The following is a 27220-nucleotide window of genomic DNA, read 5'->3' as shown; positions in this document are numbered from 1 at the left end:
TTTATTTATTTATCTGACAGAGAGCAAGAAAGCACAAGCAGGGGGGATGGCAGACCGAGAAGCAGGCTCCCAGGCTGACCAGGGAGCCTGACTCGGGGCTCGATCCCAGGACCCCGGGATCATGACCTGAGCCGAAATCAAGAGTTGGATGCTTAGCCAACTGAGTCACCCAGGCGCCCAAGAACTTGGGTTTTTAAAGGACACCTTGGAGTCACCATACCTTAGGGGACCTCTTGTTAAGTTAGAGAAGCTTACCTTATGGTGTGGGTCACGTGGCATTGGGTTTCTGTTTCCTGCATCTGGAAGAATCCTAACAGACCTGTTCGGTACAACCCAGGCCCTTCTGTGAAGCTCCAGGGTGGGCAATGAAGCCCAGAGAGTCCTCCACGTGGAAGCTCTCCAGCGTGCGGCACAGTGTTACAGAATTTCCGTGTGCGTGTAAATCTGATCTACACATACGTACACACACACAAACACACAACCAAGGCTGCACCTTGACTTCTTGTCATCCTCGGTATAGTTCTTTGGTAGTTCTTTTTACAGCAGTTAATTGCAACATACACAGTTATTCAGGACTTCATATTTTTCTTCATTACAAAAAATGTATTTCACTCCAGATTGAAGGAGACGCTGTGCCTGGTACTCTGTGGAGGAGTACAGATTAATGCCTTTTTTTCAAAATACTTTCCCACAGTCTTCCCTGGAGTTGGAAATAATCAAGTGTAGTCAAGGGTAATGAACAGAAACATTTATTTAAAAAACACCATCCAGCATCCATGGCTCCCGCTTTGGTAGTAAGCAGGAAGGGTGGGTTAATGTTTTTTTACTATATGAAATTGGAGATAGATGAAGCCACAGAGGGGGAAAAAAAGCGTATTATTAAAACTGAAAAAGAAAAGTGAGTAGTAAGCTACTATGATAGAAAAGGACTTTAAGCAAATGTCACCGCACAATGAAAACAATCTCTTCTTCAAGGAGTACTATAAAGTAGGAGGTTTGACTTACTTGCAGGATTATGGGAAAAGTTCCTCGCAGAACATTCGGTCATGGCTATGAAGAGGTGGAGGCAGAAAGATGTGAGCAGACCCCAGGACTAGGAGGAGACACGAAGTGAGGATAAGGAGAAAGAAACATCAGGCAGAACGTCTTTACTCAACAATCCCTACAAAAAATGTATTTTAAAAGACTCTGAGTAAGCAAGTATTGTAATTCAGTTTTGACTATGAAAGTGTAGCAGATAGCATCGGAAATCAATTATGCCGTCAACACATTAGCATATCCTTTCATTGGGAGCCTATCTTAAGCCTCCTGCAACTTATTACACATCACATTACAAAATTGTTGTTTTTTCGCTTGTCCCCTTTTCTGGTGCCTAGTTGTTCACATTCTGAGAGAGGACAAAGGCCCTTTAGAGCTCCATCAATTCAAGCCTTTCATGTCACAGATAAAGGAGGAGAAGATCACATTCAGCCCGAGCAGCAGAGACTGGACAGGAACCAGGTCTCCTGGTCCCCAGCGGCCGCTCTGCTTGTTACAACATGACGTGACTCGCACTCCAGCTCGTCGCCCGTCTGTACCTGAGGTCTCTCCCTCAGCTGCAGGTGAGCCAGGAGGGCATGAGGGGACGGGACAGGGCTGGGTAGGCCTCTGCGGGAGGCTGTGATGCGGCACACAGAACGTGTCTCCTGCTTCCATCCTAAGTCTGTGGATAATCTACGACGTACAGACGCGCACACGCTGAGGCTACTCTGATCACCGAGCTGAGAAATACTTCCTGGGTAGAGCCCTGTGAGAGGAATTTTTTAAAGGCTGCCCTGAGAGAGATGAAGGAGAACACCGAGCCAAGGACACACACACGTTTCAGAAACCGTGTGCATGAAGCCCTGGTTACGGATGACCTAACAAGAGCTTGAGGCTCTAGGGGACCTCAGGACAGGGCTCCCCGGAGTCCCCTAGCCACAGCGCCACCAAATGGGTGGCTAGTCAATGGTAGGCACTGTCTCCAAATCCCCCAATTCCAGCAGAAAGAAAAACAACAGTCGATCGGTGTCTTGTAAAGCGCCCCACCACTCTCGCATCGGCTTTTAATTTCGTAGGCATCGTTACTCAACATTCTGAATGTTCTCGTCGGGACCACGAGACCAGCCACGCTCCACTGGGGCGCTTCTGAGAGGGGCCTCCCAAGGAAGGGCGGTCAGATCTCCTGGGGACCTTCTGTCCCGCGTGTCCTTTGCGAATAAATGGAAGCGTCATCATATCTGTACAGCATCTCTCACCGAAGTCTGTGTTCAAGGACTGACACAAGGGATGCAAATGAAGGCTATCCTTTGTGACACGCACGGACCCAGAAAAGGAAAAGAGGAATGTTCTCGAAGCTCGGACAGTCTCAAGTTTATCCGAAATATGGAAAAGTACTTCCAAAGTCTACGTGGTGTCCCGCAGAAATGTATCGTGCTTGAGCGCCTGGGTTTGTGTCAGCTTCTGTCAACTTCTTGCCAGAGCTGCGCCTTCTTAAGTGGAGACAAGCGGTGGCCTTTGCCAGACGAGAGCTAGCCAGCCGCGTGTTGGGGGCTCCATCTCAGGAGAGGGCCTGGTGGCGGCCACTGCTTCGGCTCTCCTTCCACAGAGCCTGTTGGATCTGATACACGGACTCCTGGAAGATTCTTTCGACTTGGGTGGGGAAGCCCCGACTCTCTTCCTCCAGGGCATTGATGGTCCGCAGAGCGAAGGGAGTCCTGTCGCGGGGCAGGGGCCTGTGCAGGGGCCGCAGGGGGATGACCGAGTTGTACTTGTGCTGCCTGTTCACCGAGTTCATGAGCGACGTGTAGAACTGGAACTTGCACCAGGTGTCTCTCAGGAAGTTCTCGGTCAGTAACAAGATGGTCCACGCAGACCCGTTCACGGCGTCGTCCAAGTTCTGCAGGTGCTGCCGGCCGCAGGGCATCTCGGCAAAGATGATCCCGGGCTTGATGCCGAAGTCGTTCTCCAGCACGTTCTGGACTCTGAGGGCCTCGTCTGTGTCGTCCTCCGCGTGCAGGATCACGAACTTGAGGAACACCTCGTCCTCGTCCTCATCCTCCTTCTCCGACATGTCTCCCCGGCCCTCGGCTCCCTCGTGCTCCCCAGCGGACACCAGGGCCGCGGGGCCAGGCTCAGCCAGATGGCACAGGGAGAGGTCGTCAGGTGTCTTGGAAACTGACTTCTGGCATCTCTGACTCATTTCCACCCCGGGGCTTTTACCCCAAGAGAGAGAGAGAGGGCAGGGGTCTATTTTAGACTTCCCGACACCCATCATAAATATCTGAGGCAGAGGACGAGAGCTTTACTTCTTTCTCAACATTTCTTTTCATTCTACAAAGAGAAGAAATAACAAAGCGAGCGAATGTTGTGAATGTCATCCAAACATTACAAATGGAAAAAAAAATATTTTTTCATTCAACCTGAAAGCCTCAAAGAGATCATAATATAGAGGTCCTGAGGAAGAAATGTCAATCGGATCTTGGGGAAAGGAAACCCCTCGTCTTCTATGAGCTTCAGGAGGACTACCACGGGTGGTCAAGGGGGAGAGGAACAGGGAGTCCCTTTAATGGAACAGGAGACCGTTGGAAATCTGACATGGTATTATAAACCTCCAGAATAAAGTCAACTGCTTTGGTATTTGAGTGAGACGAGACGGTACCATGCCAGTCTGTCCCTATGGAGTTTAAATCCAACTTTTTTTTTTTTTGAATTTTATTTATTTATTTGACAGAGAGAGACACAGTGAGAGAGGGAACACAAGCAGGGGGAGTGGTAGAGGGAGAAGCAGACTCCCTGCTGAACAGGGAGCCCGATGTGGGACTCGATCCCAGGACCCTGAGATCATGACCTGAGCTGAAGGCAGACGCTCAATGACTGAGCCACCCAGGTGCCCCTAAATCCAACTTTTTCATTCTCGAGTTATCGTGTAAACTAGAAACAGAAAAGTTGAGAGCGACAGAATACTCAAATATTAAATACTCAACTTATTTTCGTATCAAACACAAATACAAAACAGAACATAAATACCAAGACGACCAGCTGGCATTTCGACTAACTCAGCACAGAGAGAAGATCTGAAAGGTCGAATGAAACAACGTCTGGGGTTCACTGGCTCGGAGCTCTTCCGCCGGCTGGGGGTCAGGCAGTGGTGTGGGGCTGGCAGGGCGATTATAGGGTTGGGGAAAGTAAGGGATACCTTTTTCTAGCTAATCCTGGGAATGCTTCAGAAAACTGAGTACTCACCTCAGGAAAAAATTAACTTCTGGGTTTGGGAGTGAAATCTGGAAACAAAGGCTACGGATCTTCTCCGGTGAAATCAACAAAGAATCATTATAGTCTATCCTCATTCTGTTATTTCATTTATTTATTTATTTTAGAGAGAGAGCGAGCGAGCATGAGCGGGGAAGGGCAGAGGGAGAAGGACAGAATCCCAAGTAGGCTCCACACTGAGTGGGGCTCGATCTCATGACCCCGAGATGATAACCTGAACTCAAATCAAGAGTCGGATGCTTAACTGACTGAGCCACCCAGGCGCCCCTCGTTGTGTTATTTTATAAAAATTCTGAAGTCAGAGTGGAAGAATTAGATCCTCTGTGAAAGAAAAGTGCTTCACTGAATCTGGTTTAAGCAAATCTTCAGCAGTGTTGTTAACAGAACCCCCAAACAGGCAGTTTCAAGAGGGATTCTTTTATCAAAAGATAGAAAATTTAGAACAGATAAATACAGGTTTCATACTTCAAAAAAAAGGGTGGGGCTCTATTCCAGAGCTTTTAAATTTATTGTTTATGAACAAAGACCAGAGTTCAAGTCAAGAATTTAATTAGGCTTACGATCATCATGACATAGATAACACAGCTTACATGTACCAAGATAATTCAAGGTTAGAAGAAACCACTCAGCAAACATTATGAAGAACTGTTATGGGAAGAAAAGATAAGGAAAAACACAGAGCATTTCTTTCTAATGTACCTAAGGAGTGAAAGGGTTTGCTACTCCCTCTGAACAGTGAGGGGACTGCTGGCTACTCTAGTAAATGTATCATGTCTGTACTTTAAATTCTACTCCACAGTATATTATGACAGCTACCGAGAGATACTTTAAGGCATACCTCTCAAACGCTAATACATACATTCCTAATAACAAAACCGCGTGAATTTGGACTCTTCACTGGTTAAGATTCACTGCTGACTCTGTTATTGTGTTACGGAAAAAGGTGTCACTCTGCAAAGCTGAAGAAAAAAACTTCTCCTGCATATTAAATAATAATTGTCGAGCGACGTATAGAATTTTTGAATCGCTATGTTGTATGCCTGAAACTAACACAACACTGTATGTTAACTATTTTATAATTTCAAAAAAATTGTTAAGCGTTCAGAAGACCCTATTTACAGTGTCAATTAAAATGTTAAACCAACCTAAGACCATTACCTTCCTAACTAGCCACTGCAGGTAAATATGCTTGGAGTAAGACAACAGATATTCATAAAAAGTGTCCCAAACTACAAACTACTAGGGTAAAATGATGTGTCAAGCCAGACTCACGGAATCTCTTGATATGAACAAAAATAAGTAACAAAAGAAGAGAACTGCAACTTTAGGTCTCGTTTTTCTTAAACACTGGTCAGCAAAAAAAGAGCAAAAGCTTCCAGAAATCTATGATGGTGCTGTTCCAACCCACTCCAGAGCCCTCCTCCCCAGCCCAGAGAGAAGAGGGTGAGCGACAACGTCTGGAAAACTTCACTATAACCTTCTAATGTGGAGGCAGAGAGCAAGGAGCCGGCCACGGGAAAGAGACGTGCACAGCTGTGAGCCGGAGGGCGGCCTCTGCTGGCACCACAGTGCTTCCTAGATGGGCAGATGACCTCCATCCGGGACTGTGGTGCTCAAGGCTGGAAGGACCGGAGAGAACATGACTGTGCTCCCGCCGAGCCAGACTCCATCTACCAGAGGGCTTTCCCACAATGCAAGGCAGGCATGAAAGGCTGATGGAAGGAGCCCGGGAAGATTCTGGAAGGTCCCCTCCCCGTCAGCGACAGGCAGATGCAGACTGAAAACACCTTCTTCCCCTCAGTGAAATGGAAGGAGCATGAAGGCGGCTGCTGGGGAGAGGCACACGGAGTCACTGGTCACAGGAATGAAGACATCTGTGTATACATTTTTTCATTTACTTTTTAAGAAAAGGTAGTGGCTGAAATACCTAATGACTTTGAAAACGTTGATAGTGAAAATTCTCACTTCCCCATCCCGCCTATTGCCCCCACGGCCTCCTACCAGTGACCACTTTTATTAGTTTCTTCTATATCCTTCCACTGTTTCTTTATGAATATATATCTTTTTCTTTCCTTTTCATAAAAAAGTATCATTTACGTGTGTAAAAAAACACACACACCCACTGCAAAACAGCAGCGGACAGAGATTGCTTTTCCCATTAATACTCTAAGCTCAGAGCTTTCCACAGTAGCAATAACTTCTTCATTCTTCTTTACAACAAAATCTTCCACCACGTGGTTGTACCATAATTGTTCCCTGTTCTCGGATATGTGAGCTCTTCCCAGTCTGCTACTATTATGAACAATGCTGCAGAGAGCAGCTTTCTATAAAAGTCATTCCATAGGTGTGCAAGTTCATTTGCAGAGTAATCTCCCCAAATGGGATTTCTACATCAAAGGACAAATGCGTTTGTAATAATGAGAGATTTGGCCAAATTACTCTCTGTAAGACTGAAACTTTTGTGTGTGGGTGTGTGTGGGTGCGCTTTTAACCTGAAAGAATGACATCCCTACCTCCACCCCTTGTCCCAGAAAAGATCTAAGACCAAAGCTGCTGACAACAGCCCCACCGAGCTAATGACGTCCTCTGAGGGCAACAATTCTGTGGAAAAAAACCCATCAGAATGAAGTCCTTGAGCTGAAGTTCTGAAGGGAAGATCAACAGGTCCTAGATAAGAAGGAAGGGGAGTCCAGAATGTACTCACCTTGTATCTGGCCAAAGAGGGTCCCAATAGGATCCCTCACATTAAAGGGGAGTAAGGTGAAAAGAGGAGTATGACAAATGTGCATTCTTGGCAAGTAGCCATACAGACTATAGGAAACGAAAAAGAATATTAAGAAGAATAATAGCATGCAAAAGACAAAAAAATTCCATTTTCATCAAGACTGTGTGCTCTGGGGGCGCCTGGGAGACTCAGTCGGTTAAGCGTCTGGCTCTTGGTTTCAGCTCAGGTCATGATCACAGGGTTGTAGGATAGAGCCCCGGGGTCGTCGGGCTCTGCGCTCAGCGGAGAGTCTGCTTAAGATTCTCTCTCCCTATCCCCCCCCCCCCCCCCCGGTGCACACTCCTGCTAATAAATAAATAAATCTTAAAAAAAAAAAAAGACTATGTGCTCTGGAATCTGACTGCCTGAATGTAAATCCCAACGCCCTGCTATAAAAATACTGTGTGACTTAGTCCAAGTTGCTTGGTATCTCTGTGCTTTAACTTCATCATGTGTATAAAATGGTGATCATCACAGTACCTACCTTGAGGGGTTTTATGAAGATCAAAATGGCTGAGAACAGTTCTCAAACATGTTGGCAGCTGTTACGGTTATTAGATACCTAACAAGGGAGCTAAAGAAAAATTTACAGAAGCAGTGCATAGGCTCTAGGACGGGGCTACTCCAAGTGTGGTCCGGGGACAAGCGGCTGGCCTCTGATCGGTCTGGCGCCAACCCCATCAGGTAAGTATGCTTTTCAGCTCAGCTGACGTTTTTCTCAGAGCAAGACATTTTCTTTCTTTCTTTTTGGTAAGATTTTATTTTTAAGTAATCTCCACACCCAACATGGGGTTTGAACTCACGACCCCAAGATCAAGAGTCGGCATGCTCTTCCGACCAAGCCAGCCAGGCGCCCCTGCAGGACATTTTCGAAGAAGAAAGTAGCACGGTTTACCTTCGGTGTGCGCTTCTTACAGTATCGTAGACAATCACTCTGAGGGGCACTGCCCTACGCCACACTGAAGAGAATGGGTAACCAAAGAAACAAAAATATCGAAGCTGGGAGAACAGAATTACATGAAGAGAGAGACTGCAGATGAATAGAGGGTCTAACGCCATTAGGAAAAAACAGAGAAGGCAATGAATGGAATAAACATGATCAAAACCAAATCAGATGAACATGGCGGAAAGGCTTGAAAAAAATCAGAGAACATGCAGGGGCAAAAGGCCGTGACAATAAAGCCGTTTGAAAAAAATACATCGCTACAGAGACTGGAAAAAAAATCAGAATAAAACCCAATGCATCTGAAATAGAAATTCAATGAATGTAACACAAAATTCAAAGATAGAACAGATTCACTGCCCTCAATCAAATGCTCAGCCTTCCCAATCACAACCAGACCGTATGCGCCTTCTGATGCAATTCGATATGTACCCAGCATAACGCATCATGTAGTCTTGCCAAAAATGTTTAGCCCGACTCCGACCAAGTCTTTAGATACAATTACCAGTTTACAGAAATGAGGAGGACCTGAGAAACGTCCATCAAGAGGGGAAGGGAGAATCAAACCGTTTGATGTCCATATCGCGGAAGACTGCTCGGCAATAGTAAGGAATTAGCTACTGATAAATGCACTGATGTGGACCGAATCCCAAACTCATTATGTTGTATGAAGGAAGCCAGATCAAAAAAAAAAAAAAAAGTACAGAATCTGATTCCATTTATATCCAAATTCAGAAAATGCAAATGGATCTACAGAGACTGAGAGCATTCCTTCAGACTTGTCAGGAGGAAGCCTGATCACCCCTCTTCTTCATAGCGTTTCCTCCTTGCCCAAATGGCATTTTTGAGAAACACGCTGCCCTTTATTTTTAAAAATTCGTGGTACTTCTAGGGCTATGTTCTAGATGCTTATGAATTCTAAAATTCAGGCTGCTTTCTCACTCGACTCGGGTCCATCCCCTCAGGACCGCAGGGTGAGGATGTGTAATTTGATGACACGCTGAGGCTGAATCTATAAAATACAAACAGGGGTGCCTGGCTGGCTCACTCCGTGGAGTGCACGACTCCTGATCTCGGGATCATGAGTTCGAGCCCCATGTGGGGCGTAGAGCTTACTAAAAAGTAAGTAAATAAATAAACTTAAAAAAAAAATACAAACAAATTCCCAAAGAGGAAGCTTGTTTTTCTTTAGAGTGAAAGAAAAGCATCCGGCACGGTAAGCAGTTACTAAAAAGGCACGGTCTGAATTCATTCATTCAACAAATATTTAGTTAACCATCTACAGTGCTCTAATAGCTGAAATTCAGCAGTGAACAAAGCAGAAAATATCCTTGCTCTCATGAAGCTTAAATTCCGGTAAAGGTAGATAGACAATAAAAAAGGAAATATGTATAACACATAATAGAGTATAAAATATATATGCACACTCGTACAGTATGTAAGAAAGTGGTTAAGTGTTAGGGGGAAAAAGGTAAACAGAAAGGACTGTTGGAGGAAGTTTTGTTTATTTGTTTTTAAATGCACATGTCAGGGAACAACGGACCCATCTTAATAAGACATGGGTGAGGGAAGGCATCTGTGCGAGCATCTGGAGGAAGAACATCCCGGCCCTGAGACAGGAGAGGGCCTAATGCCTGATGAGGTGGGGGTGCAGTGGGGCTTGTGAGCAGGAGTCCAGAGGGAGGAGGTAATGGGGAGGAGCCGCCAAGGGAAGGTTTTGAGCAGAGGGACGACATGATAGGACTTCTCTGTCACAGGAGCCCTTCTGTCGCGCTGAGAACAGAGCGAAGAGAAGCAAGAACACGAGTGGGGGGAGGAGGCTATTGCAGGAGCCCAGGAGGACCGTGGTGGCTTGTGGCTTGAACCAGGGTGCAGTGGATGCGGTGGGAAGTGGGTGTATTTTCAAGGTTGAAGGGACAGGATTTGCTCATGATGCTGAGTAGGCAGAAGATACAGAGTCAGGAATGTGGGGGAGAGGGCCAGCCCAGGGATGTGTATTTGGCTTTTATCACTGTCTTTAGATTTCAAATACAGTATTTGAAATCTAAAGACTTACGAGATTGTTAAAGATGTACAGACTGAAAAAGGAGTGGTCCACGGGCGGAGCCCTAGGGCTCACCAGCGTTATCGGGTCAAGAACTGCAAGAACCAGCAAAGACAACAGAGAGTGAGTGGTTAGGAAGGTTGGAGGAGTACCAGCAGAGTGTGGTGCTGACCAAGACGCTAAGGGAAGGAGGCGGTTCGAGGGAAAGGGAGCGTGTAATGGTCTTGCAGCACTTCCAGAGGCAAAATGAGCCAGGCCGCCCGAGGAGCCCTGGATGGAGGGTGTAGGGTGTGCAGCTTTGGGGGAAACCTCACTGCACAGGCTTCAAGAGAAAAGAAATTCGAGACTGAGTACAAAGAATTACTTGGAAACATTTTGCCATAAAGGGAAAAAAAACGGGGTAGGAGTTTGGGGGAAGTGTGATGCCCTAAGAGGATTTGCTACAAAGAGGACTGTCTGTGGGGCGCCTGGGTGGCTCAGTCAGGGAAGCGTCTGCCTTCGGCTCAGGTCATGGTCCCAGGGTCCTGGGATAGAGCCCCTCATCCGACTCCTTGCTCAGTGGGAAGCCTGCTTCTCCCTCTGCCCCTCCCCCTGCTCATGCTCTCTCTCCCTCAAATAAATAAATGAAATCTTTTAAAAAAAAGATGACTGTTACCTAAGGAGAAAGAGCTAGTGGAGAGTGATGCTGGAGAGAAAGACGAGGGCTGCTGGAGGGATGGCCCATGTGGGCAAGGGGGGATCCGGTGTACCAACCAATGGGGGGTCTGCCTTCGCCGGGGAGAGAAAGGACCGTTTTCCCTAGTGAAAATGAAAGAGGGCGGAAGAGACAGGACAGGTACGGTGGCTGGGTGCGTGCAGCAGGGGACACCCATGAAAGTTCCCTTCTGGCCACTTCAACAGTCTCAGTAAAATAGGAAAGCAAACCCCTTCCTAAGGACTGCCCCAAACCTCCAGCTCCCTTTGAAACATCAACAGTACAGGATGGAACCGGTTAGGGGGAAATGGCTGTGTCCCCAGCGCTGTCATTCTTTCTGGGCCCCAGTGCCTGTAAGACCCCCAGCAGAGGACGTCCCAGGCAGGAGGAGAGCTCCCCTCCCAGGACAGCCCCTCTTCCTCAGAAACTGCCCAGGGCTTCCTCGGGGTGCTTCCTGCCGTCAGATCTCTTGTCCCCGTCCCTGGCTAAAGGCAAACACCACTGTGAACTTCTCTTTCCCACTCAGTTGACTTTTCTCCCCTAGACCTTTGTGAGGGTTAATTTTCTGCGTCTGCCTGGCTGGGCTCTGGGGCCCAGGTGTTGCTCAAAAGCCAGACCAGATGCCACTGTGACGTACGGGTTTACCACGTAAAGGGGTATCCTGTGAGTCAAGCAGACTACCCCCGCCTCCCGGAACGTGGGTGGACCTTACCCACGAGGTGAAAGCCTTCGGAGCAAGAGAGCTGGTCCCCCATGGACGATGGTTTCACCGACAACGTTTGGAATTCACGATGGTGTGCAAGTGATTCGCATTCAGTAGAAACCACACTCAGAATTGAGAACCTTCCTTAAGAGTGTGTTGCCCTAGAATGAGGTGTAGATACGTGCATTTTTACCACTTGGGAAGAGAGGCTCCCCAACAGCAGGAAGTGAAGTAAGGAACAGAAGGCATTTCAGATGAAGGCATCCAGGGCCTGAATCCTGCAGCCCCCAAGGAGCCTTCTTCTTTCCTATTTGAACACCACCACCTTGTGGTGAATACGCGTAACATCAATGGTTTCTTCAACTAGCACGCCTCGTCGTTAGTAATAAACAAGTGTGGGAAACTGACTCTGCACCAAGACCTCTGGGTTTTAGGGATGTGAAGCCAGGCTATGTCGACAATCACCGCGCTTGCGCTACATCCAGGACAAGGGGCGCTGCCGAAGCGCTCAGGAGGGACCTCTGCAGCCGAGGACACGTACATGAGTAAGGCCGAGGGAGGTGGACGCTTTCTGGGCAAGACGAGCAGCATTTGCAAAACCACTGAGGCACCACAGAGCCAAGGACCTTAGGATCGGTTGGCACCAGGTGCTTATATGGCTCAGGTATGTGGGGGCGGGAGAGGGGAGGGTACCAGTCAGACACAAGGATGGAGATAAACAGGATTAGTGAGGGAGGGGCCTGACATACTCTGTTGAGGACTTTGTGTTTTTTAAGATTTTTATTTTTTTAAAAGATTTTATTTATTTGACAGAAAAAGAGACAGCGAGAGAGGGAACAGAAGCAGGGGGAGTGGGAGAGGGAGAAACACACTTTCTGCCAAGCAGGGAGCCCGATGTGGGGCTCGATCCCAGGACCCTGGGACCATGACCCGAGCCGAAGGCAGACGCTCAATGACTGAGCCACCCAGGTGCCCCAAGATTATATTTATTTATTTGAGAGAGAGTGAGAGAAAGAAAGAGAGAGAGAGAGCATGAGCGGGGGGTGGGGGGGCCGGAGGGAGAAGCAGGCTCCCCGCTGAGCAGGGAGTCCGAAGTGGGGCTCGATCCCAGCACCCTGGGATCATGACCTGAGCTGAAGGCAGATGCTTAACCGACTGAGCCACCCAGGCACCCAAGGACTTTGAATGTGATCACGCTGGCAGGCAGACAGCCCCTGGCAGGTGTGAGTAGGAGAGACACGATCTGACTTGTTCAGGACGGCTTCACATCGCTGCAGGGCAGGAGACCAGACTGGGGTGTGTACAGCTCTAGTCTGGGAGAACCACCCACTGAGAGGCTGTGGCAGTAACCCAGGTGCGGACGCAGAGCCCTGCACTAAGGAAGGGACGAAGGGACGGGGGGACACAAAGATCTGCAGGGAGTCACAGGGGCTCACGGAGAAAGAAGCCAGTATGCCTCCCAAGCCGGTGCCCTGTGTAGCCTGGCACGTGGTGTTGCCATCCGCTGATGTGAGCGGGGTGGGGGTGACCTCTTCCTCTAGTCTGGGACACAGGGAGATTGCCCCGTGACCTAGAAGAGGAGCTGTTCAGGAGGCACTCACACGGGTAGGTGCGGGGCTCCGGAGATGAAATCGTGAGCACCTGGGAATACGCAGAAGAGCAGAGAGCTGAAGACCAGAGTTGATGCCAAAGGGGCGTCTGGACGAGAAGGGGCCAGGCGGGAGGGGCAGGAGTGGCAACGGAGCAGCAGGGAAATCAGACCCAGGATGGGACTGGGAGCCAAAGGAGAGGGCTTCAGGCAGGGGTCAGCGCCCACAGCACTTAGCACCTCGAGGCCCCGGGGAGCGATTACAGGGGAACGGCGGAATCACCAAAGGAGACGGTGGTGTGCTCAAGAGTCTACAGGAGATGGGGGCATCGGGAAGGGCAAAGCCTAGCTAAGAAGGAGACAAGAGGCCAGCGGCTACAAGGGAATGTAGGGTCAGGAGGAGATTTCGTTAAGAGAAGAGAAACTGGGAATGCTCAGAAATGGAGGGAATTTGCTCATAGAGAGAGAATGACAAATAGGGGTGTGAGCTTCTTAGAGCTGAGCGGTTAAGCTCCTGGTCCTGGGTGGCTCGGTCTCTCCTACTCTCCCCCTCTCTAGAAGAGGAGAGGCCACCTGACTCCTGAGAGTGCTGGGTCCCGGGATAACGCCTGTGATGATGTGGGGACCTACGGGACTTCCGGGGAGAAAGTGAGCGCCCCTCTGTTTCTAGGAGGGGTAGCTGCGTTATACTGGGAGACAGCATCCTGTTGCTGCTAGCGCTTTCTGGAAGTGCAAGTATGCGAAGACGGGGGAGAGTCTGGAGGTGAAGCCGCCAACGGGGTGTTCTGTAGCAGACTCTGCAGCTTGGCTCATCCGAAATCGACTCCCAACTTCCTGTTTGCAGACCTTCCTATACCTCCTGTACCACAAGCACTAAAAGCTGAATTTCCTAGGCTCCCCTGAAGGTAAGATCCCAGGTATAACTTCAGTTCTGCCAATCAAAGTACTCACATGCCTGAGTTAACTACGGAGAGGCAGGCTCCAGCAGGGACGGTGTGATTCCAGAGCCAGCAGCTTGCTGGGCTGGCAGGAGCGTCCATGGCAGAAGCCCAGCCCCGCGAGACCGAGTCTGCTAAGTGGTGCTCTGAAGTGTTCCTAGAAACTCAACCTGGAGTCTAGCTCTTCAGCTTTCCCAACGATACTCTAAGTCCTGTAATAACTTCCAATGCATACATACCCTTCTGCTTCAACTAGCCAGAGCAGATTCTGTTCTATGCAACTGAACCGTGATGGATAGAGCATCCACATTCACAACAAGGCACTACGGCAGAGGTCAGCAGCAAAACACGGCCTGCCACCCATTTTTGTAAATAAAGTTTTATTGGGAGAAAGCCATGCACATTCACTGATGTGTTGTCTATGGCTAATTTCATGCAAGAGAGGCAGAGTTGAGTAGTTCCAACGGAAACTATATGGCCCATAAGAGCCCACGATACTTACTGTCTGGCTCTTTCCAGAAAAAGTATGCTGAACTACAGTAATTCCCTGACTACATACAGCATGGGAGTGCCGAGCTCCATGAGGCTGCCAGGATGCCAAAGAACGGACCTATGCCAGCCAGACAAGGAACACGTGGACTTTTCCTTGGCGTCTTTACACTGGAAATCTTTTTAAATCCGACTCGGGTATTCAATAACTTCAGGAATACAATAAGAATTTGAAGCCACTCGATCTTATACTGAAATAACATTATTGACAATCGGCTGTCATGCAGAATCCATAAGGATGGCAAAGGCCGACATAAATGAAAGGATAAACTGTCAAATATTCCCCACCGATATTTATTTATGGTCAAAGTGAACCAGTGCCTGCATTTTTATTTTAGGTGCCAGGCCTGTATTAGAAAGGTCAAGGTTATGGGAGCCTAGCACCCTCTACCGTGGTGTCATAGCGCTGATCACAACTACAGTTAATGACGTGTACGTGTATCTGCTTAGTTTCTCATTTTTCCCACTAGAATGTAAACTCTATCAGGGCAATGACCAAATCTGTCCTGTTCACCGCGGTATCTCCAGGATCTCGAGCATAATCAGCATTCAAGAATATCCTTTGAATGAATGAGACACTGTTCCAAATATAAGACTAATGCAGCCTTCTAGGTTTAGAGAGAGAGCTAAAAAGAGAGCTCTTTACCATCATCATCATCATCACTATCACATAAATTACTGCCTCAATCAGAAGAGGAACTAGCCAATCCAAACATACCTTGTTGGATTTTTTACATGAGCCATTATGTTGCATTTTTTAAAAAATGAGGTGAATATAAATATGGTATATTCAAGACACATCCCAAGCATCATATTTGGCAGAAAACATCTCCTTTTCTCTCCAGGCTGAGTTCATTACTGCTCCTCTGGATGCCCATAATATCTTGTTTCCATCTCTGATAATATGTACCACCCAGCACTCTGATTTCCTTGCTGGCCTGGGAGGTACCTTCTGCCTCATCTTCCCAGACTTCATTATGGCCAGTGACCACAGCCAGACCCTGGAGGCATCCCTGACCCCTTCCCCTTCCTCTCCTATGGAATTTGGATGCTCTCCTATGCTTTCACTTCTAAGTTGTTCCCCCACGTCCTGTCTATTCAACCTCCAAAATACATCTCAAGTCCTCCCATGTTCCCTCTGTACCAACACCCTTCTACTACACTTCTTCCCACTTGGTGTGGTACATGCTTTCCTCGTCAGTCTGCTTCTTCCCCCGCTTGGCAGCTACAGTGGTCTTTACAAACACAATCGTCTGATCACATTACTCCCGTTTACAATTCTGCAAGGGCTTCCTACTGCTCTTAGAATAAAAAAGAAGTTTTTTTTTTAATTATGTAAGTGTCAGGTGTACAGAATTATAATTCAACATCTATATGCACTACAAAGTGACCACCCCTGAAAGCCTCCCACAGAATTTCTTAAAAAGGCAAATGAGATGCTGCATGATCGGGCTCTTTCAGCTCCAGCCTCAGCTCATGTCTCTCTCCCCTGGTTCCTCCAGCCCCCTACACATAGTCTTTTTTTTTCAGTTCCTCAGGCTAGCTCAGCTTCGTCCTGTCAAGGCATGTCTGGGAATGTCTCACTGCAATTCTGACGTCTGAGATATAGGACCCTACTTTCTTATTATTAGAGAACGTGGGTGTAGTATCCCAGGCTAGTCAAAGTTCTACTGGAGGTGAACAATCAAAATCTCCAAACACTGGCGAAGGACAACCACAAACTATGCCATAGTGTTCGTGTGACTGAATCCTATTAAATCATAAAAAATGTTAGAAATAATATTTTAAGGACCTGAGAAAATGTTTCCATAATAAGTGAACAAAAGTAGACTATACAGTCTGATCTTATATACAGTACGATCTCAGCTTTGCAAAACAAGCTGTAGGGAAAATAGATTGTTAAAAAGTATACTAAAAAGGTAACACTGGTTATCTGTGTACCCCAGATGTCTGAATATACATATACCTATATGCATCTCTCTATGTAGATATATCTTCTTTTTTTACAATGATAATGCAACCTGAAAAAAACATTTTTTAGTAAATTAAAAAAAAATGGTTTTCCAGGTTTTGTATTTTTAAACAGAAGTCATGTTAGCTTGATTTCCAGGCAGTTTTATTGCTTATGTGCCATATCTACACATTCCAGATGGCTTTAGCCCATCTCCACGATTAACTGTTAGCTCTCCTGTTTTTTAATCTATACACAAACTTCCCAAGAGTCCAGGTTTGCTAAATTCTAAATCAAAACAGGGTTCCCCCGATTTTCTACTTTATTTAACATTTTATTTATTTGAGAGAGAGAGAGAGTGTGCGCAACAGTAGGGGGAGAGGCAGAGGGAGCAGCAGACTCCCCAGTGATTGGGGAGCCGATGTGGGGCTGATCCCAGGACCCTGAGATCAGGACCTGAGCCACCCAGGCGCCCCCAATTTTCTATTTTATTGTAAAGCACCAGAAGGCAGAATATGTACCTCCCTCATACCGGCAACAGGTCCTTAGAGCAAGTAAATGTTTCATCACTTATAAAACAACAGAAACAAATGCAAAAACTTTACTTCTGGGATGTATAAAAGCAAAAACACACAAACGGATCCTCACGGGCACCTGCTTTTCCAGCTGTGTGGCCTCCTTTCTCCGCTGCTGGGAAGCTCCAGGTTAATGAGCGCTGAACACACAGCAGCTTGTGACAGGTGTTCTGATTTTAACTTCACTCCTGGCTTCTCCTTTTTTTTTTTTAGATTTTTTTAATTTATTTATTTGAGACAGAGAGCACATGAGAGGGGGAAGGGTCAGAGGGAGAAGCAGGCTCCCTGCCGAGTAGGGAGCCCGATGCGGGACTCAATCCCGGGACTCCAGGATCATGACCTGAGCCAAAGGCAGTCGCTTAACCAACTGAGCCACCCAGGCGCCCCACTCCTGGCTTCTCCTTAACTGACCCGTTCTTATCTTCAATTTGTTCCGTACTCCAAATGCCCTCGTTTTAAATGTTTATTTAATCCTCCATTGTACATATTTATTCAAGTACCTGAAATCCCAATTCTGAAATGAGAGCATTTCTGTCCTCTCTTTAAAAGAAGGGAAGGCAGGTACACATGCTACTGATGTCATCACAGAACTAGTTCCTTGGGAGAAAAGTGAGAAAGCAGCACTAAAAATGAAACAGGTTAAGCGACTACCTTCAGCTCAGGTCATGATCCTGGAGTCCCAGGATCGAATCCCGCATCGGGCTCCCTGCCCAGCGAGGAGTCTGCTTCTCCCTCTGACCCTTCCCTCTCTCGTGCTCTCTCACTCTCAAATAATTAAATAAAATAAAAAAAAATTAAACAGTCTTTTATCCCCCAAAAGCCTTTTGTAAAAATAAAAATATTGTTTTTCACTTCTATCCCTACATATTTTAAAAAGAAACCTGAAATTTGCTACAAAATCTTGATATTCTGACAGTGGCTTAGTCACCATACAACTCAGAAACTTGTATATTTCCAGAAGTGCCTTCATTTTTCTTCTTCCCATTAAAACTACCTATTCCTAGTGCCATTCGAAAAACCTCCCAACGGGCAACTATCATTTCCTAATGAAACAAAAGAATTGGGAGAAAAAAAAATCATTGCACATTCTTTTTGGCAAAGTGACCATTTTTCTTTCATTTTCTATATGTAAAGGGAAATCTTCTCCAAATTAGGAAGCACATTTTATAAAAACGCTGAATGTAACAGCAAACTGTACTTATCAAAATGACGCTCAAGACAAAGACGGTTGTGCGTTTTTAGTATTAGAGAACCCTAGACGCCCACCATGATTTAAAGGTGCCACAGGCTTTGTGGAATACTAGAGAATCATATTCAGTATCTAACAGCAACCCGCACCAAAGGTCAGGAGCAAAGGGCTGTTAAAATAGCCAAAAGGCAGTAACCCCTGAGATAGTATTTCAATGGGGAAGCGAGGGGAGTGAAGGCGAACAGCCTGTGAGGGTCGAGCCCAGGCCCACTGCAAGCAAAAAGAACAGCAGTGAGGTCAGCCTCACCAGCGGAGTGAGCAAGGGTGAAGGGGACAGACAAGATCAGAGAAGTTTTTGGAGGCTCAATTACACAGGGCTTTGAAGCATTCGTAAGAGTCCGGTTGTCATGATTTTGATGAGAAGCTATTGGAAATTTTTGAAGGGAAGTGAAAGTTGATTATATTTTTTAAAAAATCACTGCTGTTTGGAGAGAGACCATAGAGGAACAAGCGCAGAAGCAGGAGGACCAAATGAGAGACTTACAGTCATCTAGGTAAGAGGAAACTGTAGTTTTTGTTGGAGAGCGGTTGAAATGTGGTCAGATTCGAGGTATTTTTTCAAGTCAGAGTTAACAGAATTTGCTGGCTGCTTGGATGTTGGGTCTGAGCGGAAACGACGGGAGTAAGCTCCAGTGTGGTCGGGAAGGTCAAGGACGGGAAAGCAGGAAGGGCGGACTGGGTGGTTGTGGTTTCACCGATGCTGTTTGGATAGCCTAAGTTCAAATGCCCATCAGACTTCTAAGCTGAGCTGCTGAGGAAACAGCTGGAAATATGCATCTGGAACTCAGGACAGAAGTAAAGCGAAACATTTGGAGGTCACCAGCTCAGATGTTATTTATAGCCACGGAATAAGGCTTGGGGTGGAAACCGCGATGGGAGAAAGTACACGGCCAGAAAGAGAGTATGTCCAAGCCCTGAGCGCTACGGCTGGCACGCCAACATTCAGTGGCTGGGAAAAGAAACAGAAACCTAGAGACACAGGAGGAGGGGCCGGGGAGAAAGAAGGAGATGCAGGAGAATGTGGTGACCTGGAAGCCCAATGAAGAAAAAACATGGAAGACGAGGGAGCAACCAACCGTGTGGTGTAAGGTAAAAACCGGCACTGGGGCGCTTGGGTGGCTCAGTCATTAAGCGTCTGCCTTCAGTTCTGGTCATGATCCCAGGGTCCTGGGATCGAGCCCCACATTGGGCTCCCTGCTCAGCGGGAAGCCTGCTTCTCCCTCTCCCACTCCCCCTGCTTGTGTTCCCTGCTCTCGCTGTCAAATAAATAAATAAAATATTTTAAAAAAGAAAGAAAGAAAGAAAACCGGCACAGACCCTGGACTTCACAAGTGCCACGGGGGGTGATGGAGGCAGCCTGAGAGGAGAGGAGGCAGGAGGAAACAGGAGTGTAACTAGAACCGTGGAAGCAAGTCTTTCATTCAAAGAGCTGCTTTTCGTTTCGTTCTTAAATAAAGGGGAACAAAGAAATGGGTGGGACCTAGAAGGGGAAGTCTGGTCTGGGGGTGTTAAAAACAAGAGTTATTAGCAGGTACTTGTTACATAAATAAAAACACCACGAGGAACAAATGACAACAGACAAGGTGCCAAAGATTCCACAGCCTAAACATAATTTACATTTCAAGTTCCGTACAGCTGGACACGTGACTGACATTTCCTGTGCTTCAGAGGGAGGTACAGCAGTTTTCCTTACCTGCTCACCTACATTCCGACATAAATGAGGTATAAAATGGAGTTAACTCCATTTATAGTCAACACACTATTTCAAGCGTTAAAATGCATCCTACCTTTAAAGATTTCTTTTTTTAGTTAACTGTCTGAAAACTAGCTCACAGCTGCCAATCCAGAGTGCTTTTATCCAAATTAGCTTTTGGCCAAGACGCCAGCCAAATACAAAAACCAAAACCGAAAGTTTCAGCGTTCGCTCCGTGGGTCCGGCTGAGGCTCACGAAGAACCTCTCGGCCACTTGCTTCTGTTCTGAGATTTTTTCCCAAAAACAGGTTTTCTGGTCAAAGGGAAACGAGAAGCAAAGCAGAAGGCTGCGCCGACTCTCACTGCTGAGGGAGGCAAGCGCCCACCGAAGGGACGCAGGCGCGCCCGCCGGCCCCAAGCTCCGCTACCCCGCCGCCGCTCCCGCCCAGGCGCCCGCTACTCGCCTGCACAGCGGCGGCCAGCGCCCGGCCCCGCAGCTCCCTCGTCTTCCTCTCCCCGGCGCCGAACCCGCCGGCCGCTACTTCCCCGGCGGTGGCGGGACCGAGGGTGCTCGGCCCAGCGCGCAGGCCCCGCTCCTCGCGTGCCCACGCCCTCCGCCCCCGCGCGCCCCCGGGACTGAGGGTGCCAGGCCCAGCGCGCAGGCCCCGCCCCTCGCGTGCCCACGCCCTCCGCCCCCGCGCGCCCCCGGGACTGAGGGTGCCCCGGCCCGGCGCGCAAGCCCCGCCCCCCGCCCCCGCGCGCCCCCGGGACTGAGGGTGCCCCGGCCCGGCGCGCAAGCCCCGCCCCTCGCGTGCCCACGCCCTCCGCCCCCGCGCGCCCCCGGGACTGAGGGTGCCCGGCCCGGCGCGCAGGCCCCGCCCCTCGCGTACCCACGCCCTCCGCCCCCGCGTGCCCCCGGTACTGAGAGTACCCCGGCCCGGCGCGCAGGCCCCGCCCCTCGCGCGCTCACGCCCTCCGCCCCCGCGCGCCGCCTGGAGGGAGCACACGGGTCCGACGCGCAGGCCCCGCCCCTCGCGTGTCCACGCCCTCTGCCCCCGCGCGCCGCCTGGAAGAAGAGTACACGGGTCCGAGGCGCAGGCCCCGCCCCTCGCGTGCCCGCCCACCGCCCCCGCGCGCCCCCGGGACTGAGAGTGTCCCGGCCCGGCGCGCAGGCCCCGCCCCTCGCGTGCCCACGCCCTGCGCCCCCGCGCGCCGCGGGGAGGGAGAGTATACGGGTCCGGCGCGCAGGCTTCTGTGCGGGTAGGCTCTGGGGCGTGAACCCGCAGAGGGTGGCCCCGCGGCAGCCGGTCCCAGGAACCCTCCTGCGGTCTCTGCGCAGAAGGACGAGAGGGCCAGAAGGGGGGGGCGGAGGAACGGCAGTCGCGCGCGACGGGGGGGGGGAACTGTCACCCAGGCGAATAGGCACGCTCCTTGCGCAGCTGCGGCTTTTTAACGTCCCCGGACGCCCTGGCCTGGAGGCCGTGGGTGCGGTCGACGCCAGTGTGTCTGCTCCGCACAGACGTAGGTGCTGGGATGAGGGCTGCAGTCTTTGCCTTCGCGTATCCCAGACAGGAGCCCCAAAACTCTGAAGGAAAGAAACCCCGGGCTTACCCAAACCCTAGGCCCTTCCCGAGGTTCTGCCGCTCCCCCAGTCCTCCAGGCTGCCCCCTGGTTTCTCTGGGGCCCCTTCACTGACTAGTGCTGTCGTCAGCCTTGGGCAGGGATGCGGGGCGCATCAACCCCTGCGAAAAAGCCACCAAGTTACCTCTCTAGGTTTCCCTCCGCCCAACCGAAACAGACTGGAATTCCGCTGAATATGAAGGGAGAACAAAAAAGCAATCAAGTAAAAGAAGCAAAAAAAGCCTTATAAAGCCAAATACCTAATTCTACCCAATCTACCTCAAGCCCCCAGTCCTAGTCATACCCTATCAACCCAGTTCACAAATCCTCTCCACCTCCATTTTTTAATACTCAGGCAATCCCTACTCCCTGCCAAAATTTCCTCTCCCTGTACTTCACCTGACAACCCTTCAAGTCAGTGCTTTTCAGTTTTTCCCCTGAAATACCACTAATGACAAATGTGATAAACATTTCCCCATTCACCACCCACATGGCATTCATAAGTCAACCCTGAGTCACCAGTGTCAAGGGCAAATTTACTTGAATTGTTCCATTTTATATTTTAAATTGATCCAAATTTGCATTGTTCTTCATAAATACTCACGTGGTGTACTAAGACAATGTGTTAAATTGGCTGAGTTTAATTAATTTTCTCCCCAAATTATCAAGTATACATTTCAAGAAAATGCACCAATCATTTATGTCACAAATATTTGGTATCATCTATGTACCGGGCAGGAGGAATATAGCGTCAAGAAAACGCACGTGGTTCCAGTCCTCATGGAGATTTTGCAGTCTAGTCCCAGAGAAAGACAATAGGAATGAGAACAAGCAAGGCAACTCAGGATCCGTTCATTGGTAATGATGAATGAATGAAACAAGCCAAGTGGGGAGGAGTGCTAATTAAATCAGAGAAGAGATGGCTCCTCCCACATGTAAAATGTTTTTCCTGTGGCTTCACACCCCTGAAACGTTTGGCATTAAATGCTGGTGTTTTCAAGGTCTTGAAACTCTGACTTCTTTAGCTTACTCAGCCATTTCCCTGGATATCTAACCTATGCCCAGCATACCCACACATAACTCAGTAAGTTTAGAAATGACTTGAACATGATTAATGAACTTGACCTGATTGATATACATAGATTATACATAGATTATGGCACCCAATACAATTTCAGGACACATATTTTTCAAGTACACAGGGAACATTAACAAAATCAGACAGTAACAAAATTAGACCATATTTTTGGCCACAGAGCACATCTCAATTAAAGAAAAATCTAAACAAACCAAAAGATTGAAATACAGGACAAGTTCTCTGACCACCTAGGTATTGGTGTGAAAAACAAAAAGATAACTAGAAAAACCCCTATGTTTGGAAATTAACACGTTTCAAAATAATCCACGGGTCAAAAAAATCACCAGAAATCATAAAATATTTTGGTCCGGATGTTATTAAAAATACCTTTTATCAAACCTCGTGGGACATAACTAAAAATATAACTAGAGGGGAATGTCTAGTCTTAAAAGTACACACTAGAAAACAAAGCCAGAGAATCAACTTTCTAAACATCCATATCAAGAAATTAGGGTGGGGGAAGGGAACAAGAAATGAGATCCATATAGAGAAAAAAATGGAAATAATGAAAATAAGATCAGAAATCAAAGAAGTAGAAAAAGTAACTGAGGATCAACAAGAGCAAAAGATGGTTCTTGGAAAAGACTAATAAAATTAATAAGCCACTGGTAAAACTACTCAGGAAAAAAAGGGACAGAAAAACATATCACACTACAAGTAAAAAGGAAGCACTGCTACAGATAATAAGAAATTTAAAAGATGAAAGATATTATTAACAACCTCATTCCAATAAACTAGGTAAAATGAGCTGGGAGAGACAGCTGTCATGTGTCTCTCGTGTTCCTCCATGTTTTGCTGGGTATATCAGGAATGCAAGACCCTGACGACTCCTTATCTGAGCCATTTCCAGGCTGGTAAAGTGAGCAACCTTGAGACATGAGGTGATGTCTCCCTCCAGGACAAAGGACAGGCTTGCTTACTGCTTGCTTTAAAAGTGGGGGGTTCCTCAAGCTCTGCGTTCCTCAGACGTGACACAAACCCACCATGTGTAGCACCCACCTAAGCCTCTTCACGTCACCCCTGTGGGACTTGTGAGCAAGAAGAACCACTGCAAATATGCTGACAGTAACACTCATTGCCATGCCATGGGTAACCAAGTCCTTTGTCTCTGTGCCAGGAGTCTTGTGTTTTCTGCCAGCACGCATCAAACAGTTAACAGGCTAATTTATTAGATGGTAAGTGGGCTAAAATCAAATCCCAGACCTGACAAAATGGATAGGAAGGATTCTAATGATGATGGAGTGAAGATGTCAAATCTCACTGCCCCCACTGTCCGCCCTGTCGAAAAAAAAGTAAACTGGAAAAAATCGTCAAAAGAATCATCTCAGGGACGGCTGGGTGGCTCAGTCATTAAGCGTCTGCCTTCAGCTCAGGTCATGATCCCAGGGTCCTGGGATCGAGTCCCATATTGGGCTCTTTGCCTGCTTCTCCCTCTGCCCCCTCCCCCTGCTTGTGCACTCTCTCTCTGACAAATGAATAAAATCTTAAAAAAATAATAATAATAATTTGAGGACTCTGGAAATTGACCAAAGGCAAACAACAAATTGAGAATCATTTATTCATTTTTTAAAACCCTGTGAACTGTGGGCAGGAGTAGTGGGAGTGTGTGGCATACTTGCCAGAAGCTGTTCCGATCTCCCAACTCCCCGCCGACTCCCCAGCTTGTTGGTGCCACATTGTTACCAGGCTGAGGCTGACACGGAAGCCAAGGAGCGCACGCGCACTGCTGGAGAGCGCTAACTTGACTTGCAGTGGATGGCAAAAAGTCCATTCCTAATGGTGCTGGCAACAAAAATGGCAAACTTGGGAGGAAATAAATGGGGAAAGCCCATAGCTCCGCCAACCTGAAACTGTGGATGCATCTGAGGTGAGTAGTAGACCAGTGGACTAGCCAGAAATTTAACAGAAGACCCTGGAAACGAGAGCCACTGAGTGTCAGGATGAACTCTTCACATATGTCTGCACGACTGGGAGACTCCATACACATAGGGGAGACACCAGGCTGCCCCTGTAGATATCTGCGCTTAAACCCTGGTTCTAGTGCTAACCGGGTGACTGTGGACAAGTCAACTCAACTGTTCTGTGCTTTGGTTTCTTAACTGGTACCATGGGAGGGAAAAGCACTGTTCAGAGGAGAAAATAAATTATATACCTTAAATGTAGAACACAGAACAGCAGGTACATAGTATTACAAAAGAGTTTGCCATTCTTCTCAGAATGTGGTATATAACACTTCATCAGAATCCTTGGGGGGATTTCCAAGATTCACTCCAGAATTACTGAATCAAAGTCTCAGGGTCAGGGGAAAGAACCTGAGAAAGATCAGTATTTTACAAGTAGAATGGTTGATTCTTATAGCATTGATGTTTGAGAACTACTACTTTCAGGTAAGATATTATAATTTTCTGTTCAGAGTCTGTGCCCAGATGCCTTGAGGATAGAAACTATCAGGACCCCCCATTGCCTAACACACAATAGACATTGAGTCAAGCATCTATTGGACAGTAGAAAGTTTTATATAAAGCTAATCACACCCAACCCTCCAATTCCCGCAATAAAAAGTCTAAACCTTTTTATTAATATGAAAAAGCTAAAATTAATATCACACAGAGCAGTGATTCTTTAAAACTACTTGAGTCATGGACTCCTTCGAGAATGTGATGAAAACCACAAACTCTCCAGAAAACTGAAGATGTATGTAAAATCTTGTAAATCATTTTAAGGGGTTTACCCCAGGCTAAAAACCTCTCCTGTGAAAACTGACTTGTCTGTCTCCTAGAACAAAACAGTAAGTTCTTGTTTATCCCTGAATCCCTCTTTCTAGGGAAAAAAGCGTAGAACGTCCTTGGCGCTGAAAAAATAGTTGAAAGAATGAAATGAGTCATTCACTGATAAAAGGGTATGTATCATCTGGGGGTCACCTGGAACTCCTTCCTCAAGTCACCCAAGGGTTTGCAAGTCTTATTCACGAACAGGGGTTGCAAGTCTTATTCACGAGCAGGCATAACCTTGGATTTCTGGAGGTGGTGTTGAGAAAAGAGGTCATTTGGACCAGTGTTCTCACTGAAGATGAAACATGAGGAAACACAGTAAGCATCTGCTGCTTGAAGACATAAAAGATAGGATTTACCAGGTCAAATTAAGGAAGAGGATTAGAGTTCAGGAAATAGTGCCAGAACTACTTGGCCCTTGTGGTGGATTACCAGTCTAGAGGAATTAGTAGAGAGGCAAAGTTGTAGTTTCACCAACAATTAGAGTTGGAAAGGCAAAGACTGGAGCCCAGGGGCTGTAACCTGGAGTTGGGGTACAGAGTGCAGTGCAGTGGGTATCTGGAGGGAGACAGAGAATCTAAAGCCTAGGTTCCAGACTCCTAATGACCTCAGGCACTTGGCAGAGAGAAATAAAAACCTCTTAAGGAAGATAAAGTCATCCCAGATCTCAAATTATTTCTGTATTTTTTTCCCAGTGTTTTCAAGCAAACAGTTAAAGACAATGCCAAGACAGCACTAATTACCAGCGACATGAACTAGAGATAGCAGGCTGTGGATACTGGAATTTTCAGACACAAAGGATAATGCATGGAAATAAAATCCTCACTTAAAAATGCAGCAAGGAACTGGAGACCATAAAATGTAACAGAGCACGTAAGAAAAAGAACCTAACCAAAAAAAAACCCAACCAAACAAACAAAAAAACACAACAAAACCAGAAATAAAAAATATAAAAAATGAAATTATGAACTCAATAAATGAGGCTAATGGCCAATTAGAAATAGCTGAAAAGTGAATTCATGACTTATAGGCTATAGAAGAAACCATCTAGGATGATGCAGAGAAAAAAAATGCAGAACATCTAGAAAAATGAAGATACAGGAAATACACCAAAGAAGGTCTAACGTGTTGGAGCCCCAGAAGTCAAGGAGCGAGAATACTGGGCAGAGGCGGAATTTAAAGATTATAGCTGAGAATTTCCCAGAATTGATGTATCAATCCACATACCCAAGATGCCAAACAAAATCCAAGTGGAAAAATACAGTGAAATCCTCCCTTAAGACACAGCATAATAAAGCTGCAGAAAAGTAAATACAAAGAAAAAACCTTGAAAGCAGCCAGAGGAAAAAGATTCCATTAGTTTCAATGGAGCAAGAGACTAATAGTTGATTTCTTCATAGCAACGATACAGAAGCCAGAAGACAATGGGAAGATATCTTCAAGATCTTCACCCAAAGAGAATTCCAGGCCCAGAAAAAAATTCCCTTTAAGAATGAAGGAAAAAGGGGTGCATGGGTGGCTCAGTCAGTTCAGCGTCTGCCTTCGGCTCAGGTCATGATCCCAGAGTCCTGGGATCAAACCCCGCATCGGGCTCCTTGCTCAGTGGGAAGTATGCTTCTCCCTCTGCCCCTCACCCTGCTCATGCTCTCTCTCACTCTCTTTCTTTCTCAAATAGATAAAATCTTTAAAAAAAAAGGGAAGGAAAAATAA

The 27220-nt window shown here is 47.3% G+C and overlaps 1 protein-coding gene across 2 annotated transcripts; it reads right to left on the bottom strand.

The window, feature by feature from the left end:
• Window positions 1-733: 733 nt before the first annotated feature.
• TICAM2 (TIR domain containing adaptor molecule 2) lies at window positions 734-20592 on the bottom strand. 2 transcript variants are annotated; one of them, XM_081827211.1, is made up of 2 exons: window positions 20446-20592; window positions 734-3351 (listed from the first exon to the last, which is right to left on the bottom strand). In XM_081827211.1, the coding sequence occupies exon 2, from the start codon at window positions 3293-3295 to the stop codon at window positions 2579-2581; it is 717 nt and encodes a 238-aa protein (XP_081683337.1). In that variant the 5' UTR covers window positions 3296-3351; window positions 20446-20592; the 3' UTR covers window positions 734-2578. The 2 variants fall into 2 exon arrangements, with proteins under 2 accessions (XP_081683337.1, XP_081683338.1); XM_081827212.1 differs by lacking the exon at window positions 20446-20592 and adding an exon at window positions 11448-12255.
• Between the last annotated feature and the right edge of the window lie 6628 nt (window positions 20593-27220).

The sequence above is a fragment of the Leptonychotes weddellii genome, chromosome 7 (assembly GCF_054177405.1).
Source record: "Leptonychotes weddellii isolate Sample4059 chromosome 7, ASM5417740v2, whole genome shotgun sequence".
Taxonomy (NCBI): Eukaryota; Metazoa; Chordata; class Mammalia; order Carnivora; family Phocidae; genus Leptonychotes; species Leptonychotes weddellii.
Note: the sequence above shows the minus strand (reverse complement) of the source record. Positions and strands in the feature narration are given on the sequence as shown.

Bases quoted from the DNA above. Each gene is read 5' to 3' on its own strand.
- TICAM2 (XM_081827211.1), bottom strand. From the start codon at position 3,295: ATGATGGGTGTCGGGAAGTCTAAAATAGACCCCTGCCCTCTCTCTCTC.